The sequence below is a fragment of the Chiloscyllium punctatum genome, chromosome 13, assembly GCF_047496795.1.
Source record: "Chiloscyllium punctatum isolate Juve2018m chromosome 13, sChiPun1.3, whole genome shotgun sequence".
Lineage (NCBI taxonomy): Eukaryota > Metazoa > Chordata > Chondrichthyes > Orectolobiformes > Hemiscylliidae > Chiloscyllium > Chiloscyllium punctatum.
The window spans coordinates 89,026,349-89,044,305 of NC_092751.1; the positions used below are offsets into that span (position 1 = coordinate 89,026,349).

General features: G+C 41.7%; 1 protein-coding gene across 7 annotated transcripts in view; it reads right to left on the minus strand.

Annotated features, from left to right (window-relative positions):
- Positions 1 to 2,310: 2,310 nt before the first annotated feature.
- ptpn20 (protein tyrosine phosphatase non-receptor type 20) overlaps positions 2,311 to 17,957 on the minus strand; it is a 436,259-nt gene continuing 420,612 nt past the window's right edge. For all 7 annotated transcript variants that reach the window (XM_072583170.1, XM_072583173.1, XM_072583172.1 and 4 more), the window contains 2 exons: positions 9,408 to 9,470; positions 2,311 to 5,824 (listed from right to left, as the gene is read on the minus strand). In XM_072583170.1, coding sequence (XP_072439271.1) covers positions 5,735 to 5,824; positions 9,408 to 9,470 — 153 coding nt within the window. In that variant the 3' untranslated portion in view covers positions 2,311 to 5,734. The remainder of the gene's footprint in view (positions 5,825 to 9,407; positions 9,471 to 17,957) is intronic.

Here is a 17,957-nt window from a genome sequence, read left to right on the forward strand (position 1 = left end):
CCTTCCTCATCTGTATGTGAGGATATTAGTGAGAGAGGGGCATGTCTTTTTGTGGCTAGTTGGTGTTCACGTATCCTGGTGGCTAGTTTTCTGCCTGTCCGTCCAATGTAGTGTCTGTTACAGTCCTTGCAAGATATTTTAGAAATTACATTAGACTTGCTTGTTGTCTGTAAGGGGTCTTTCAAGTTCATTAGCTGCTGTTTTAGTGTGTTGGTGGGTTTGTGGGCTACCGTGATGTACATTTACAAAACATTACTGCAAATGCTGCCACCCACACCCCCCAATTAAAGAGCCCATGTTAGACTGAAATCAAGCAAATTGAAGGGAGAGCTCACGCTTATTCTTGAATATATATTTCAGAAGAGAAAGACTGCTCACTTTTACTTGCTTTCTCCAAAACAGATTCACTAGCCTCTTCCTCATTATGTTGCGCAGGGGGTGCAGAGGAGATTCACCAGGATGTTGCTTGGGATGCAGCATTTTGAGTATAAGGAGGGACTGGGCAAGACTAGCCACAAAAAGACATGCCCCTCTCTCACTAGTATCTTTACATACAGATGAGGAAGGACACCACTTCGGCTGGGACAACACATTCATCCTAAGACAAGCCAAATAAAGACATGCACGAGAATTCCTAGAAGCATGGTATTCCTACTGGAACTCTATCAACAAACACATTGAGTTAGACCCCATCTACCAACCCCTGAGAAAAGGAACAGGAAGTGACTTCACCATAGCAAATAACATCACCACAGGAAATGACATCACCAACCCAAAGAAACCTTAACATATAAATAGAAAGCAGGAATTTTCAGCATTGCTTCACCTGAGGCCCACTGAGGATGTTACCCAGTAGAGTAACAAAATGTCTGGAAATTAATCTTCCAGCTCAGTGAGCAAACCTACATTCAAAACCTCAACCCGAGCTACAAACCTTCTCAAAACTGGGCAAGTCCAAAGATCAGACAGAAAGAGGAGAGGTGAAGAGTGGAAGAGGCAGTGAGAGGAGACAGGGTGAATGCGAGTTCTCCACCTGTTGAAGGTGGAATGCTCCGAAAGCTAGTGCTTCCAAATAAACCTGTTGGACTACAACGTGGTGTTGTGTGATTTTCTAACGTTCTTCATCAATTCTGTTCCCTTGACATTTTTCCAAATCCTCAGCTGTAATTTGTTAGTAGAAAGAGTCGCATCTATAAAATATTTTTGCATCTATTTTAAAAGTGATATTGATTATTAATGCATAAATAGTAATTTAGCAAAGTTCAGCATTTAAACTTACAGAGGTTAGTGTTAATTCAAAGTACAATGAGAAAATCTAACTCCATTACCGTTTCATCTGAAATTAACTTTCCGGGAACAAAACTGTGAGGAATCACTGTTCAATGTTATATATTTTCAAAACCCTAATTGCAGTTTAATCAATGAGAGCACAGTGGCAGAATCACATGGATTTCAGAGTTTTAGTGAAACAAGGCACACACATCCTGCCTGAAACTAAAAGGGAAATGAAGGTAATTCATTCATAAATCAAACAGCAGGTACAACAACAAACACTGTTACAATTGGTATTGAAAATGCCACAATAACTTTGAAAGTGCTGCAAGCATCAATGTTCACATTTCATTTGCCATAACTTTACGTTGTTTAAAAATGAAAATCGAGATAAAATCAAATAGATAAACACACTTGCTACTACGGAACAAGGATTTGGTCAATTGCAAAATGGAAGAGTCTTACTGGCCAATATTTACCCCTCAAACAATTTCACAAAAGTGGAATATTTGGCCATCATCACTGTCTTAGAGGTAAGTACCGATTCCTAGGTATTACTTGAAGAAAGAGGACTGCTTACATTGTTTCCCCAATGAACAGTACTAGATGATTCGTTGTTGTTCATGGGAAATGACAGTGCATGAATATGCATTATATGCTAATCTATTTGTGTCTGCATTCCAGAAAGAATCTACTGTACTTAACGCTTTTCATTACCATAAGGTTTGGGAGAAGTTCGATTGCAGCTCTTTGTTTGAGCTTGGTGTTAAATGTGGTATTAAATCTAAAATGGGTGCAACAACCAAATGACAACCAGGTTTTAGCGAGTTTGCTTTGGTACATTTGGCTGAAATACTTCCACAAACAAGATATGCCATATTGCACAGGGTCTACATACTGCAAGGAACAGTCCCAAACCAAGCTACAAGAACATGAATGGCACTAACCTTGTCTTTGGAAAAGAGGCAATGTAAGGGAGAGAAGGAAAGAAATGATAGCAAACTTTAGAACAGTCAGCAGTCAATATAACAGCCAGTGTCATAAAAAGATCATTATTTTATTGATGTTATGCATTAAAGGCAGATATATAAATATACGGTAATATGTACAAAAGTGAGTAAAACTTTAAAATGTTAATTCCTGGTAGCATTAAATAATTAACTATAAAGAAAAACAAATTTGAAATAAAGCCATTCCTGTTTAAATTGTGCATACCTTAAATACTGCCCTTTTCTAAATGTAGTTGCATTAGTGATTTCTACATTAATATATAAATTTAAACTTGATGCTTTTTTGGCTCTAACTGTTGATATATTGAATATAATAGGGTACATAAGGTGGCACGGTGGCTCAGTGGTTAGCACTGCTGCCTCATACTGCCAGGGGTATGGGTTCGATTCCCACCTTGAGCGACTGTCTGTGTGGAGTTTGCACATTCTCCCTGTGTCTGTGTGGATTTGCTCTGGATTCCTCCCACAATCCAAAGATGTGCAGGTTAGGTAAATTGGCCATGCTAATTTGCCCATAGTGTTTGGTGCATTAGTCAGGGTAGGGGAATGGGTCTGGATGGATTACTCTTCAGAAGGTCGGTATGGACTTGTTGGGCTGAAGGGATTGCTTCCACACTGTAGGGAATCTAATCTAATATACACTAACGAGTATGTGGGGAATTAGGAGTGAATGCTACATTCTACTAACCTGTAGAATAATTGTTTATTTTTTTAATAGACATTCAAGTTGTCACATTCTTTAAAATACACCTTTCCTGAAAGATGGAATGGTAATAGTTAGATTGAAATTAAAATGACATGGTTATGGAATTATGCTCAATTTAAATTGACAATAGATAAATAAATGTTGTCTGTACCTTAAGAATGCAGTAGATTGAATTATCAACTGGATTGAGCTTAGCAATCATTGCCAAATTCTCAAAGGGCAAAGACTCTACTCCAAGTACCAACATTTGCAATGAAGTTAGTTTGATGGGGAGTGTCAGAGCCTGTGAAAGCTTGCCTGTGGTCCAGTGAACCACCTGATGAAGGGGCAACACTCCGAAAGTTAGTGCTTTCAACTAAACCTGTTGGACTATAACCTGGTGTTGTGTGATTTTTAACTTTGTACACCCCAGTTCAACACCAGAATCTCCACATCATGACTGTGGTCCAGTGTATGTCTGCCAGGTGAACACTAAGGTATTGAAACCGGTGCTGAGCTAGTCAACTGACTGGTACACGCTGTATCAGGTGCTGGTGAGGCACACCTGGAGTACTGTGTACAGTTTTGGTCCCCTTACTTGAGAAATGATGTACTGGCACTGGAGGGTGTGTAGAGGATTGGTGGTGGAGTTGAGAAGGTTGGCTTATGTGGAAAGATTGAGTAAACTGTTATTAGATTCATTGGAATTTCAAAGAATGAGGAGGGGTCTGATCGAAATATAGAAAATTATTAGGAGAATAGCTAAGATAGAAGCAGGGAGGTTGTTTCCACTGGCAGGTGTTACTGGAAATAGGGGTCATCACCTCAAAAATAACGGATTTAGTTGAGGAGAAACTTCTTCAACCAAAAGGTTCAACCAAAAATCTGTGGAATTCCCTGCCCAGTGAAACAATTGAAACTTCCTTGTTGAATGTTTTTGAGGCAAAGATCGATTTTTGAACAGTAAAGGAATTAAGAGTTATGGTGAGCAGGTGGGTGAGTGAAAGTTTGTCTATGCTAAGATGAGCCATGGTCTTATTGAATGGTAGAGCAGGCTCGATGGGCCAAATGGCCTACTCCAGCTCTTATTTTTTATGTTCCTATTAAAGGTGGAGGTTAGTCTGCAAAACAATGCGATGCCAGCTATATGACTTCAACTTCCATCACCACCTGAGGTTACCATCAAAGATTCTCCTTCTCAACCTCTCCCCTCACTGCCCTCAGGTTAAACCACCACCAGTTCTCTCTCTCTCTCTCTCTCTAACAGGAGAACAGCCCAACAGCGTGGTAAGACTATGGCGACTTGACATGAAAAGGTCAGAGATAGGTTAGCAAGCTTCATATAGGGACAAGTGAACATCACTCTTCCCCCCATCTGCCTGAAAATGTGGCTGTGTGGTAAGACAAGGTATAAATGGATTTTCTCTTGTGGCTCTTTCCCCATGGAGCAGCAAGCTTCTGGGATGCATTGCCTGCCAGTTTGGTGGCTGGTGATTCTCAAAAGAGGAGCTCAAAGTCAGATCTTGACTGACACAATGATTGCAGCATGTAGGAGGTAAGTATCTCATAGCCAGCACACGTAATTTCCTGGGCTAGTTTTGATTGCTCAAGTGTGTTGGAGAGGAATTTTCAAGGTATTCTCTCATTGCACATTGTTTTCTTTTTGCTCTGTATTTTTTCTCTTCCAGGAGATTTGTTGGTGATCGGGTTGTGGTGGGTGGTGAGTAAGTTTTTACTCAGTGTGACACAGCCTGATCCTGTCGAATTTTGTGTGCCCGAGAGGAAGTGTTGCCTGCTCAATGGTCTTAAACTGGTCATTTCACCTGCTTGACTTGATGGCATTTTTACGTTTCAAATCGTGCTCTGACCTATCATAATGACAGAAAAGCTTGAACTAATTTTGTTGAATTCAACAAATATCCAACCATTAGTCTAACATGTGCCGCAGTAAGACAGCTGTTGATGTTTTGGAATCATCTGTGCAACTGTACAAAATCTTTAACTGGGCAAGAAGTGCTATTATAAAATATACAGGATAAAAACAATGATACTGACAGAATATTCGTTGGTTACAAATAATTCAATCAAAACAAAATATTGGAAGAAGGCTTTACAGTCTATAGTATGGGATTAATCCAGAAATATACAAATCTCATTGTATTTACATTTGACTGCTGAAGTTTGTAAAACAATTATCCACAAAAATAACTTTTTTTTAAGACATCCTCTCTCTACCTGTGGTCGTGATTTTTGTGATGTCTCAGTCACATTGGAAATGGCTACTTCTATTATTCCCAAAGGGCAACATCTGCTGTTCAGAGTTCCTCCTGGTTGTGATGTGGTATGATTGACCTCTAATACAGTAAGCATACTGAAAGGGCATAGCCATCCCCCTAAATAACCTGGAGAAAGGCTGGAGAGAGACTCACTCATAGTTATAAATCCTTAGAGTGAAGAACACAGAGGCTGTGTTTAGTCTTGTTGAATACATATGTGGCATTTGATTGACCTCAGTTCAACTAGAAAGCTGCCTAAATAAATTCTCCTTATTTGTGAGAGCCATACAAGTCATAAATAAACAGCTTTTGTATAAGTCCTTTAGATATTAATGAGTACAATTGTGAAATCACAGTTCGTTACTTATTTGTTATTGCTGGCATGGTGTTGGTCCTGAATCCAATTAACACATAGGAGTAGTCACTTCAGTGTGTAGCTCACACATTCCCAGACCCATGGCCTGTGAGCTCTGACCCCCAGCTGCCATGGACTATTTTGTCACAACATGTTCTTCTCTTGTTGTCTGTTGAATGCTCTCTAGAATTTCCAACACAATGTTGTAGCAGAACAAGTACTGATCCTGCATGTCAATACAGAGAAAGCGATAACTTTATACATCTCACAATAAATAAATGTCAATGACACATGGGGTCACATAAATCAAGAAAGGAAAGTACTGCCCTTTCTGGTCAGCTCAGTCAAATGTGGCTCAATCCTTCCACCATGTCAGTTCAATAAGAAAGAAAACCTCTATTCAATCTAATCTGACAGGTCAGGAGTTACAGCTATTAAGAATAATATATAGCTTGAAGTTTCAATCATATTTTTAGAGTTCAGGTAGTTTCTTTATCAAGAAACATTTTATCCTTAGTGTTAAAAATCTACTGGTGGACTCTTGTGACTGAAACACATAATAAAATGGTAAGTTCCAACAAGCTAGGTTTCATTGTGGGATCTGACTCTTCCACTAATAACAATGGGTGAGATCATAAAACAGCACACTGCTCACTCGTTTCTCCTTGTGTAAGGGATCATAAAATAAGATATTCAATATGGTGGACCAAGTGAAACTATTCTCTTTCAAGAATCACATAAAGAGTCATAGAGCCATACAGCGCCGCTCAGTCCAACCAGTCCATGCCGACCATAATCCCAAACTAAACTAGTCCCACTTGCCTGTGCTTGGCCCATATCCCTACAAACACTTCTTATTCATGCATTTTCCAAATGTCTCTTAAACGGTGAAACAGTACCCGCATTCACCCCTTCCTCTGAAAGTTCACTCCAGACACCAACCATTTTCTGTGTAAAGAAAAGTTGCCCTATGTGTCTTTTTAAAATATTTCTCCTCTCACATTAAAAATATGCCACCTAGTCTTGGAATCCTGTCATTCACCTTATCTATACCCCTCATGATTTTATAAACCTCTATAAGGTCACCACTTAACCTCCTATGCTCCAGTTAAAAAAGTCCCATCTTATCCAGCCTCCCTTTATAATTCAAACCTGGCAATATCCTGGTAATTCTGAACCCTCCCCAGCTTAATAATGTCATACCTAAAAAAGGGCAACTAGAGCTAGACACAGTACTCCAGAAGAATCCTGAACAACCTCACCAAAATCCTGAATGACCTCAACATGATATCCCAACTCCTACACTCAAAGGTGTGAGCAATGAAGGCAAGTGTGTTAAATGACCCTGTCTTTACGCAAACAGTTATTCACCTGAAGCCCTATATCTCTCGGTTCTACAACATTACCTGAGGCCTATTTTTAGTTGTACAAGTCCTGCCTTCGTTTGTTTTACCAAAAGACAATATCTCACATTTATCCAAATTAAACTCTACCTGCCACTCTTCAGTCCATTGACCCAATTGATCAAGATCTGTTTGTAACCTTAGATAACTTTCTTCACAGTTCACTATTGGGAGATCTCCAGCGCCTTACCCGAGGACAATCCTGGCTTCAGGTCACAGTGTTGTGGAAGCACCCAGTGTGGGATAATAGATTCTCTAACTCTTTCCATTTATAGTGTATGGATCACTATTCAGATAGCTTCACTAGACTTTGTTGCAAAGAGGCAAGGTGATATTAGGAAATGGACAGAAAGGAAACTTCATAAATCATATTAAGCACCACTTTTCACTACTTCTCTCCCGATGTATGTATTCTCATGGCTTAATTGAAATGAGTAAGATACTGAGGCTGTTTGTCTGAAACCTGGCTTTGCTGAGTTCTGGAGAAAGATCTTATCTTGGGATTGGAGACTGGCCAAAACACTGAAACCAAATAATCATCAAACAGATATAGAAACCAAGCTTTGTTGGAGAAGGAACTTTATGACAATTTGATGTGCTTTTGTCCACAGAAACACTGAAGACAAGCTCAAAGTCTTTCCAACAATGAGCCTACATTGAAAGACTGAGGCCTACCAGAGTAGGTAAGTGAGGCTGAATCTGGGGTGAATTTGATGGGTGTTTGTAAGGGATTGCAGTTTGATGGGGTTCCATGACCACTGGACGAACTATCCAGAGGTCAAGGCTAATGCTCTGGGAACACGATTTCAAATCCCACCTTGCCTGCCGGTGGAATGTAAATTCAATTAGAGTCATAGAGATGTCCAGCATGGAAACAGACCCTTTGGTCTAATGTGTCCATGCCGGCTAGATATCCTAAATTAATCTCGTCCCATTTACCAGCACTTGACCCATATCCCTCTGAACCCTTCCCATTCATATACCCACCCAGATGCCTTGTAAATGTTGTAATTGCGCCAGGCAGCTCGTTCCATATACACACCACTGTCTGTGTGAAAAAGATGCCCCTTAGGTCCCTTTTATATCTTTCCTCTCTATCCTCCAGTTCTGGACTTGCCCACCCTAGGGAGAAGAACTTCTCTATTTACCCTATCCATGCCCCTCATGGTTTTATAAACCTCTATAAGGTCACCCCTCAGCCTCCAACGCTCCAGGGAAAACAGCCCCAGCCTATTCAACCTCTCCCTATAGCTCAAATTTTCCAATCCTGGCAACATCCTTATACATTTTTTCTGAACCCTTTCAAGTTTCACAACATCATTCCGATAGGAAAGAGACCAGAATTGCAAATAAGATTCCAAAAGTGGCCTAACTAATGTCCTGTAGGCCGCAACATGACCTCCCAACTCCTATACTCAATGCTCTGATCAAGAAAGGCAAGCATACCAAATGCCTTCCTCACTATTCTATCTTTTACTTTCAAGAAACTGTGAACCTGTACTCCAAGGTTTCTTTGCTCAACAACACTCCCCAGGCCCATACCATTAAGTATGTAAGCCCTGCTCTGATTTGCCTTTCCAAAATGCAGCACCTCACGTTTATCCAAGATGGAGGATGGGAAAAATTTGTGTCAGTAAGAGCTGCTCCTTTTTTGTGGTATTTTCAGTGTTGGAGCTGATTTTCTTGAATTCCCGGAGCAGCAATTACTGTTTTATATGTTGTTCCATTGTTTTGGAACTTTGTGGAAAAAAAGATCAAAACATTGGCACTTTAAAAAGCAGGAAGGGAACAAAGGTAGAGACCACGTGGTCAATGAATCTAAATAAAAATTAACATGTCAGGAATTGAAAGCCAGTCTCAGTAATAGATGGCAGGAAACTCAGTTCAAGGGCAATTAGTAATGTTGCACAACATGCATCAATTCCCTGCTCCTATGAAAGAACAAAGGAAAAGAAAACACATGTCTGAAGGCAGCGGTGAAGGACAGATCAGGGCGGGTGTGGTAGTGAGTGCTGGTCAGGTGGAGACAGGTGGTCATTCTGGTGGTGGCTGGCAAGCAGAGAGGTTGTGCTGGGAGTGTGTTCACTGTAGCCATTCTGCTTCTGGCCCACAGGCCGAGCTGTAAAGGCATGTTACTCATGGACATGGTCCCACTTCCCCTTCTGTTGAGCTGCTGAGCTTCCTTACTCCCAGGAAACTCCCAGGAGTTACTATGACGACTCACCACCTTTCTGTACTATTTCAATGACCAAACTGCTTGCCCTCAGCAGATCGATCACCTGCCCCTCACAGGCCAAACTCAACCGGCCTCCCAACTAGGGGCGAGATTATGTTCCCAGGGTGACAGGCAGTCCTGTCAGTACACTTGTCCAAAGTGCTTTCGGAACAGTGTCTTGTTAGGTTTACCTTAGTCTGGATCATGCCATGGCGTTGTCTTCTCATGTTCCTCACTATGTCCATGATGTCAAACTATATAAAAGAGCAAAGTCATTGCAAGTTGTCAGTATGATTCATATGCACAAACCCATGGAAAGTTTAGAATAAAATACTAGTAGACTTGCTACCTATCAAATATTAATATCAACCTTAATTACCTATCAAATGTTGACTTAACTTTATCTTTGTGCAATAATGGATGATAGAATGCCCAGTGTGAGCTATATCAATCGAATCAAATTCAATTTAACTAATACAGACGCTGGGCCTAAAACAGGTTTTCAACTATTTTCCATCTTTTGTTTCCCCCAGGAGGTTTGCACTCACTGAAATGACTCCTTCTTCTTCAACCTTACTAGTGACGTGGAGGTGCCGGTGTTGGACTGAGGTGGACAAGGTCAGAAATCACGTGACACCAAGTTATAGTCCAACTGGTTTATTTGAAATCACGAGTTTTCGGAGTGCTGCCCCTACATCAGGTCCATGTCACTTCACCTGATGAAGCAGCAATGCTCTGAAAGCTTATGATTTCAAATCAACCTGTTGGACTATAACCTGGCATTGTCTGATTTATAACATTACTAATGCATGCTGGGACCCCTCTTGACTCATCCAATTGAACCTCAAATGGTTCTCCACTTGTCCTCCTTCAGTTCCAACTCACAGTCTTTCTTATCTCTGACCCCCACGAAACCTGAGCATCATTTCTATCCCATATTGCAGCTGATCATCTCCTCAGGAATGCATGAAAAAGAAAGAGAGAGGAAGCAAGTTGTTGTGAGTGAAATCCAGAGCTTAGGGTTCAGGAAACAAAAGGCACCATTAGTGCAAATTAAAATTGGGGAAGTCCACGTGGCCAGAATTAGAGGAGCAGAGATATTTCAGATGGTGGTGGGGCTGGAGGAGATTGCAGTGATCATGAAGGTCAAGGCCATGGAATGATTTCAAAGTCAGGGTGACAATTTTGAAGTCAAGGCGTTGCTGGTTGGGAAGACACTGTACGTCAGCGAGGCCTGGGCGGTGATAGGGAACTGGGACCTGTTTCAGTTAAAACACAGACAGCAGATGTTTGTATGACCTCAAGCTTTTCAGGCAGGGGTAGGTGGGGGACTGGCCAGCAATGCATAAGAATGATCAAGACTGGACTCGAGCTATACATAGAATCATAGAATCCCTACAGTGTGGAAACAGGCCATTTGGCCCAACAAGTCCACATTGACCCTCCAAAGCGTAACCCACCCAGATGCATTCCCCTACTACTCTACATTTACCCCTGATTAATGCACCTAACTCACACATTCTTGAACACTATAGGTAATTTGCCATGGCTAATCCACCTAAAGTGCACATCTTTGGATTGTGGGAGGAAACCAGAGCACCTGGTATAAACCCACACAGGGAGAATGTGCAAACTCCTTTCGATTTTCTCCAGCCACTCTGTGGATCTCCGGAGACCCGTGAGAATGAGGGGCTGGGGAAACCGTAAGTGAAGACATTAACATGCGATTGACTCTCGTTGTGTAACCGTGCAGCTTAGAGGGCACGTTGGTAATAGATAACAAAGGTACAAATGAGGGCACCAATTGAGCTAAGCTGACAGAAGTGAGTCAATACAGATTTTAGGTTGCTGACAGACATTGTGGAAGCCTAACTGTAGGATAAACAGGATGAATTCCAATGTACCAGGAGCCAAGGCAAACAGAACCACTTCTGTTCAAAGGGGCTCTGTGTAACATAACCTCATAATTAACGACAGCTTCTCAGGCTGAGTATTTACACAGGATTAGAAGTATCTGTGATTCATGCTTTTCCTTATCAATGGCGATTTTACAAGTCATGAGCTATTGCAGCAGGAATGTCGATTCACATTGACGTCATCTGTATGGAGGTGGCAACTGGCTTCACACTAGATATTCAGTCAGTAAACAACTCTCACTCATTCACATCTACCTCCAATATCTGTGAATGGTACAGTGAATACAGGAACTTCCTGAAGTGAGATCAGGTTCCCTATATGATTGCACTTCACAGTGTGCAACGTTTTGAGGCTTTGGGGTATTTCTTAGCGAGTGTTGACAAGCTCCTGCCCAAGACAGAGCCTTCAGGCTGACCAGTCGACGGTATTTCCAGGCTTCAGGAATGTCAGCTAAACACTAACCATCTCGTCCTATCAGTAAACCTGAGGCCACAATTTTAATAGCCTGACGGACTGCTTTCGCCAAACTGAGTGGTCATTCCTGTCAGTAGAGCTGTATCTCGTACAGGTCCCAAGATCATACATGAAATATGGATAGTGTTGCATTTGTATCATGCCCCTCATGAATTTAAATCACAGTCTGTTGAAATGACTAAATTCTGTTGAAGTTCACCGTGAAATTGAAAATCCTACAAACAACAGCCTGATGGTGAGCAAGTTGATTGATTCTTAGTGATGTTGGTTCAAGAGTGAAAACTGACCCCTTTCTCGACGTAATGCCACACGATCTTATCCATCCACTGAAGAAAATAGGCCAGATCTTGCTTTAACAACTCATCTGAAAGTCAGTGCCTCTGGCAGTGCAGCACTCCCTCAGTGCTCCAATGCTTGCACTGAACCTATAACGTCTAATTCAGAGACTAGAGTCAGACCGCATCCTTACCGAGCATGTTTACTAAAGTGAATGCGCAAACTGAAGCTATGATCAGCCAAAACCCCTGCCCCTTCTGCAATCACAGAAACAGGCTGTTCAACCGAACCAATCCATGCCAGTGGACTAACAATAGGAAGGTATACTGCAGATCTTGTGGGGAATGGATAGCCTGGGCTTTCAAGTCAAGATAAAAGAAAGTACAAAACTCGTTATGGTCTGTAAGTCAGCAGGGAGGGTACGTACAGCGCTGGGTACTCTGTAAAAGCTCAAATCTGAAAAAGCCCACGAACATGGTTGATGATCTACCAATGACATGTGACTCACCTCTTGCAGGGACACTGTCCCAGCATAACATACACCAGCTATAACAGATAACCTCCCTATAGCACTCAACCCATTTTTGTCTCTCTATAGACTCTTTGTGTCACCCTCAGCACTCACCTTCCCATTTATTTTAATTTTGAAAACAGTAGGTTATAAAGGAGAGAGAGTACTTTTAAACCTGTCAGTCATGGAATCCTCAACTACTCAATTTGTGGTTAGCACTGCTGCCTCACAGCACCAGGGACTTGGGTACGATCCCAGCCTCGGGTGACTGTCAACTCCCTATGTCTGTGTGGGTTTCCTCCGGTGCTCTGGTTTCCTCCCACAGTTCAAAGATGTGCAGGTTAGGTGTATTAGCCATGCTAAATTGTCCATAGTGTGCAGGGATGGGTTGGCCATGGTAAGGATGAGGTAGAGAGCTGGGTCTGGGTAGGATGTTCTTCTTATGGTTGGTGTGGACTTGATGGGCTGAATGACCATTTCCCCATGATTGGGATTCTATGATACTTGTGTGCCAGGACATCTTGAAATTACTGAGGCAATGAATTCCTTGAAAGTGAATGTGGCATCTCCATCCAAAGGCTACACAGGATCAGGAATTATTATATAAGGACAAGTATGGTGGATGCTATTGCAATGAACAAAGTTATGCTTGTAACTTCTTAACATTAATTCTGCTCTTGGCATCTGAGATTTCACAAAAAGGGTAAAAATGTTCCAACTTTTTGTATATATTGATAGAAATGCATTAACTGTGTCCTCACCAATCTATGGAAGCTGTGTTTTCAGTGATGCTTTTTTTGTGTAGACATGTCTGGCAGCTATTTTGAAATGAAAACAAAATGTTGCTAATTTGTGCCTGTTGTCTTGTATCTATTTATCCAGGTACTTCAGAAACTAATACTTCCTTGTGTGTTTTACACTTAATGCTGGTTTGATAATTGAGGGCCCTGATGAATTAGGTTAGATCCCCCTATAGTGTGGAAACAGGCCCTTCAGCCCAACAGGTCCCACACCAGCCCTCCAAAGAGTAACCCACCCATAACTATTTCCCTCTGACAAACGCACCTAACACTATGGGCAATTTCCCATCACCAACTGACCTGACCTGCACATCTTTGGACTGTGGGAGGAAACCCACTCAGAGCCAGGAAGAATGTACAAACTCCACACAGACAGTTACCAAGGTTGGGATTGAACCTGGGACCCTAGCACTGGGAGGCAGCAGTGCTAACCGCTAAGCCAACGAGCCACCCCTTCTTCTAATTCTGCTTCTGTGAGTCTAAATGTCCCAAATATCTAGTCAACTATCAAAGATGTTGTTACTGCATGACTGAATCACTTAATTTGAGTGATATAGAATGATAAAGGAACCCCTGAAAATTAAAAAAAAGGCTGTAAAAATTTAAAATCACCTTTAAGAAAATCTCGCATTAAGACTGTGTCAGGTTCAAAGAATCAGAGCTGGTTGCAAAGTATGAATGATTGCATTTTTTAAAAAACACCGTTGTAACATGTATCATACTGAAAAGTGAGCTCTTCTGGGCTTTATGGATAGTGGCAGAGAGTGCAAAAGCTGTTCTCTAAACCTAGGTAAACATTTTGATCCAGGTTTCCAATTCTAGCCACCAGAAGGGTATGAAGGGGGGGGGGGGGGGGGGGGGGTGTGGAGGGGGGTCAGAAGAGATTTACTAGAATGGTTTCAGGGGTGAGGGATTACACAGAAGTCGGGGCTCCTCTTATAAGAGCCAAGAAACTAGAAGAAGTTTTGATGGAGCTGTATAAAATAATGTACGGGTTTGTCAGACTAAATACGCACTGCACTCATATTGATTGGCAATAATATCGGAGGGAATACAAGGAAAAACATTTACACAAAGAGTGGTCAAGGTTTGGAATGAACTCCATCACCACCCCATGCTGCACTTTCAGCTGGATGCAGATTCAAATTCGTGTTCCAAAGGAAACTTGGTAATTACTTAGGAGACAACCAGAGAGAAAGTTGTGGTAGGTGAGGTGGCAGTAATATGAGGGATTTCATTTTAGGTTGCGAGAACAGGTGTAGACTCAATGGGCTGAATGGACTTCTTCTGTGGTGCACTATTCACAAAGTGCATTGTGAAGGTTCTGGAGGCTTAAAAGCGGGAGGGGGCAAGAGGAAATAAGGGACCAAAGCAACAAGGGAAGGCTCACTAATTCTCTCCCTAGCCCAGATGGAGTGCAGCAGGAGGGTTTTGACTCACCATCACCTTCTCAAGGGTATTCAGGGATGGGAAATGAATACTGACCTGGCCAGCAGGGCTCACAGCCTTGAGAAAATAAAAAATGATCAAACACCCAAATCCCACAGGCAGAAAAGGGCTCTGATTTAAAGATTCTGATTCTGGAAAAGGCTCATTTCCTACTCAAATGTCAACTCTTGCTTTCTGTTCACGGATGCTGCCAGAACTGCTGAGTTTCTCCAGCATTCTCTGTACTTGTTTCAGAATTCTTAGCTCAGCTACAATTAATAGGATACTGTTCCTCTGACCTACAGCACAGATTGTATTTAAGTGCACAGTTAATTCCACTCTTTCTCCACTTAATCCAAAATTGAATACTGATATTTCTTAATTTGCTTTGAGGGTCAATGAGGACAGCAGTAATGAATGTGGGTCTCTGCTCCCAGGTAGAGCACTGACAAGGGGAAAGGGATCTGGTGAATACTACTGACAAGTCCATCTTTGCACCTTGAGTGGTGGCAGATCCCTTGTCAGCTCGATAACACCAACATTTAAAATGCTACTAACTTCATTATAAAGGTAAAGTTGCCACTGTCCTACTTTAGTGAGAGACCACAGGGTTACTCACTCATTGGAAAGGGATGATTGGGTGGTGGCTTAACCCGAGGGTCACTATGTATCACGATAACCTCAGCTAGTGCAGGGATTGAGCCCACGCTGTTGGCATCGCTCTATATCACAAACCACTCTTGCAGCCCACCTGAGCTAACCAACCCTATACCTTACTCATGAAAACTGTGCACATAAGCAAGGGAGTCTTTGTACTCATGGACTCATAAGCTGTGTAAACTAGCCCTTTCAGTTGCAAAGGTGGAGAAAACAAAATGGACACGATACTAAAAGTCTCAACACCTCCCCTCGCCTTTCCTGACATTTTAAAAATATTCATTTTTAACCATAATGAGCTACTTCAAGTATCAAATGAATTGCTTCATATCAAACACTGGCTGTAATTCATTTGTCTCGTTGACAAGTCTCTTTCTCTTCCTCCCTCTGTCAGCATCTTTCCATTTTATCATTTCCCTCTGAACATGTTGCCTTTCCCACGCAACTCAGTATCCACTATGGACTCAGATGTTCTTCTTCAATGCCTTTATCAAGATCCTTCATATAAACATATGAGTATCAGAATGTCTGGGGTTGATCCCCAGGGTGCTCTGCTCAGAGCAGCTGTCCAATTAGACCCAGCACCATTGATCGTCAGCTTTTCTTTCCCATCATTTATCCAATTTTCAGTTCTTCCTTTTATGGCAAGATCTCTAATTTTAATGACATCTTATGCGGGGCACTTTATTAAATGCCTTCTGAATGTCAAGATGGCCACTGCATTCCCCATGTCAGTCAATCCTTTCACATCTTCAAAGAATTCCAATACCTTCGTTCTGTCTCACTTGCTTTTCATAAATCCAAGTTGACTTCAAATTCTCGCCTTTGCCTTTGTTAAATGTCCTTGAATTACATCTTTGTAATGAACTTCAAAGGCTTTCCTTCCATACAGTTCAACTTTACAGACTGATAAGGATATAGCTAATGGTCCTGGAATCCCTATGGAAAGACTTGTTTAAATAACCACTTTTCTGATATTGTGCTCCCTGTTTTTGACAGCAAGGGACCACTCAATTTATTTAATAATTCCCACCATTGACTTCTATTCATTTTCAAATTCTAAGACAATGATACGACTCTTCGAAATAACTTCCTACAAAAAAAACTCATTGCCCACATTGACACTTTCCCTTGTCTGCAAAATAGTGTGTAGGAACTCTTCTGGTTAATTTAGTCCATCAGAATTCTTCAATATACAAATCATACCCAGAGACCTGCAACAAGTACATAAACTTCTGGACTCTCACAGCTGGACTGACAAATTGAAGGGAAAGGGGGGGTTTGAATTAGACCCCATGCTCCCATTCTGAAATGGAAAATGAGGCCAAAAACCAGCCATACTGCCACAGAATGGACCCAAATCTACGCCAAATAAGACCATAAGAAATAGGAGTGGAAGTAAGGCCATTTGGCCCATCGAGTCCACTCCGCCATTTAATCATGGCTGATGGGCATTTCAATGCCACTTACCCGCACTCTCCCCGTATCCCTTAATTCCTTGTGAGATTAAAAATTTATCAATCTCTGCCTTGAAGACGTTTAACATCCCGGTCTCCACTGCGCTCTGTGGCAATGAATTCCACAGACCCATCACTCTCTGGCTGAAGAAATGTCTCCTCATTTCCGTTCTAAATAGACCCCCTCTAATTCTAAGGCTGTGTCCTAGTATCCCCACCTGACGGAAACAATTTCCCAGCATCCACCCTTTCTAATCTTGTAAGTTTCTATTAGTTCTCCCCCCCAACCTTCTGAACTCTAACGAATACAATCCCAGGATCCCCAGCCATTCATCGTATGTTAGGCCTACCATTCCAGGGATCATCTGTGTGAATCTCCACTGGACATGCTCCAGTGCCAGTATGTATGTCCTTCCTGAGCTGTGGGGCCCAATACTGGACCCCAGTATTCTAAATGGGACCTCACTGCTTTTACATTCCAACCCTCTTGAGATAAATGACAACATTAGATTTGCTTTCTTAACCATGGACTCAACCTGCAAGTCAGCCTTTAGAGAATCCTGGACTAACATTCCCAGATCCCTTTGTACTTTGAGTTTATGAATTTTCTCACCGTTTATAAAATAGTCCATGCCTGTGTTCTTTTTTTCCAAAGTGCAAGACCTCGCATTTGTTTACATTGAATTTCATCAGTCATTTCTTGGACCACTCTCCTAAACTGTCTAAATTTTTCTTTAGCCTTCCCACTTCCTCAGAAGTGAACAGCTGTAGCCTCAACACTGAAACCTGTGGGACACCACTTGTCACTAGCTGCCATTCCGAAAAAGAATCTTTTATCCCAACTCTCTGCCTTCTGTCAGACAGCCAATTCTCACTCCATGCCAGTAGCTCACCTTGAACACCATGGGCCTTCACCTTACTCAGCAGCCTCCTGTGAGGCACCTTTTTGGAAATCTAGGTAGATAACATCCACTGGGTTTCCCTGGTCTAACCTACTTGTTACCTCTTCAAAGAATTCTAACAGGCTTGTCAGGCACGACTTCCTTTTACTAAATCCATGCTGACTTGTTCTAATTCAACCCTGCACTTTCAAGAATTTAGATATCTCATCCTAAACAATGGATTTTACTTCCAACCGAATTTAGACTTTTGCCTCCAACAGTATTTTTCATCTTTTGACTTGATCCTTTCTTGAACAAGAGGTTTACAACAGCAATTTTC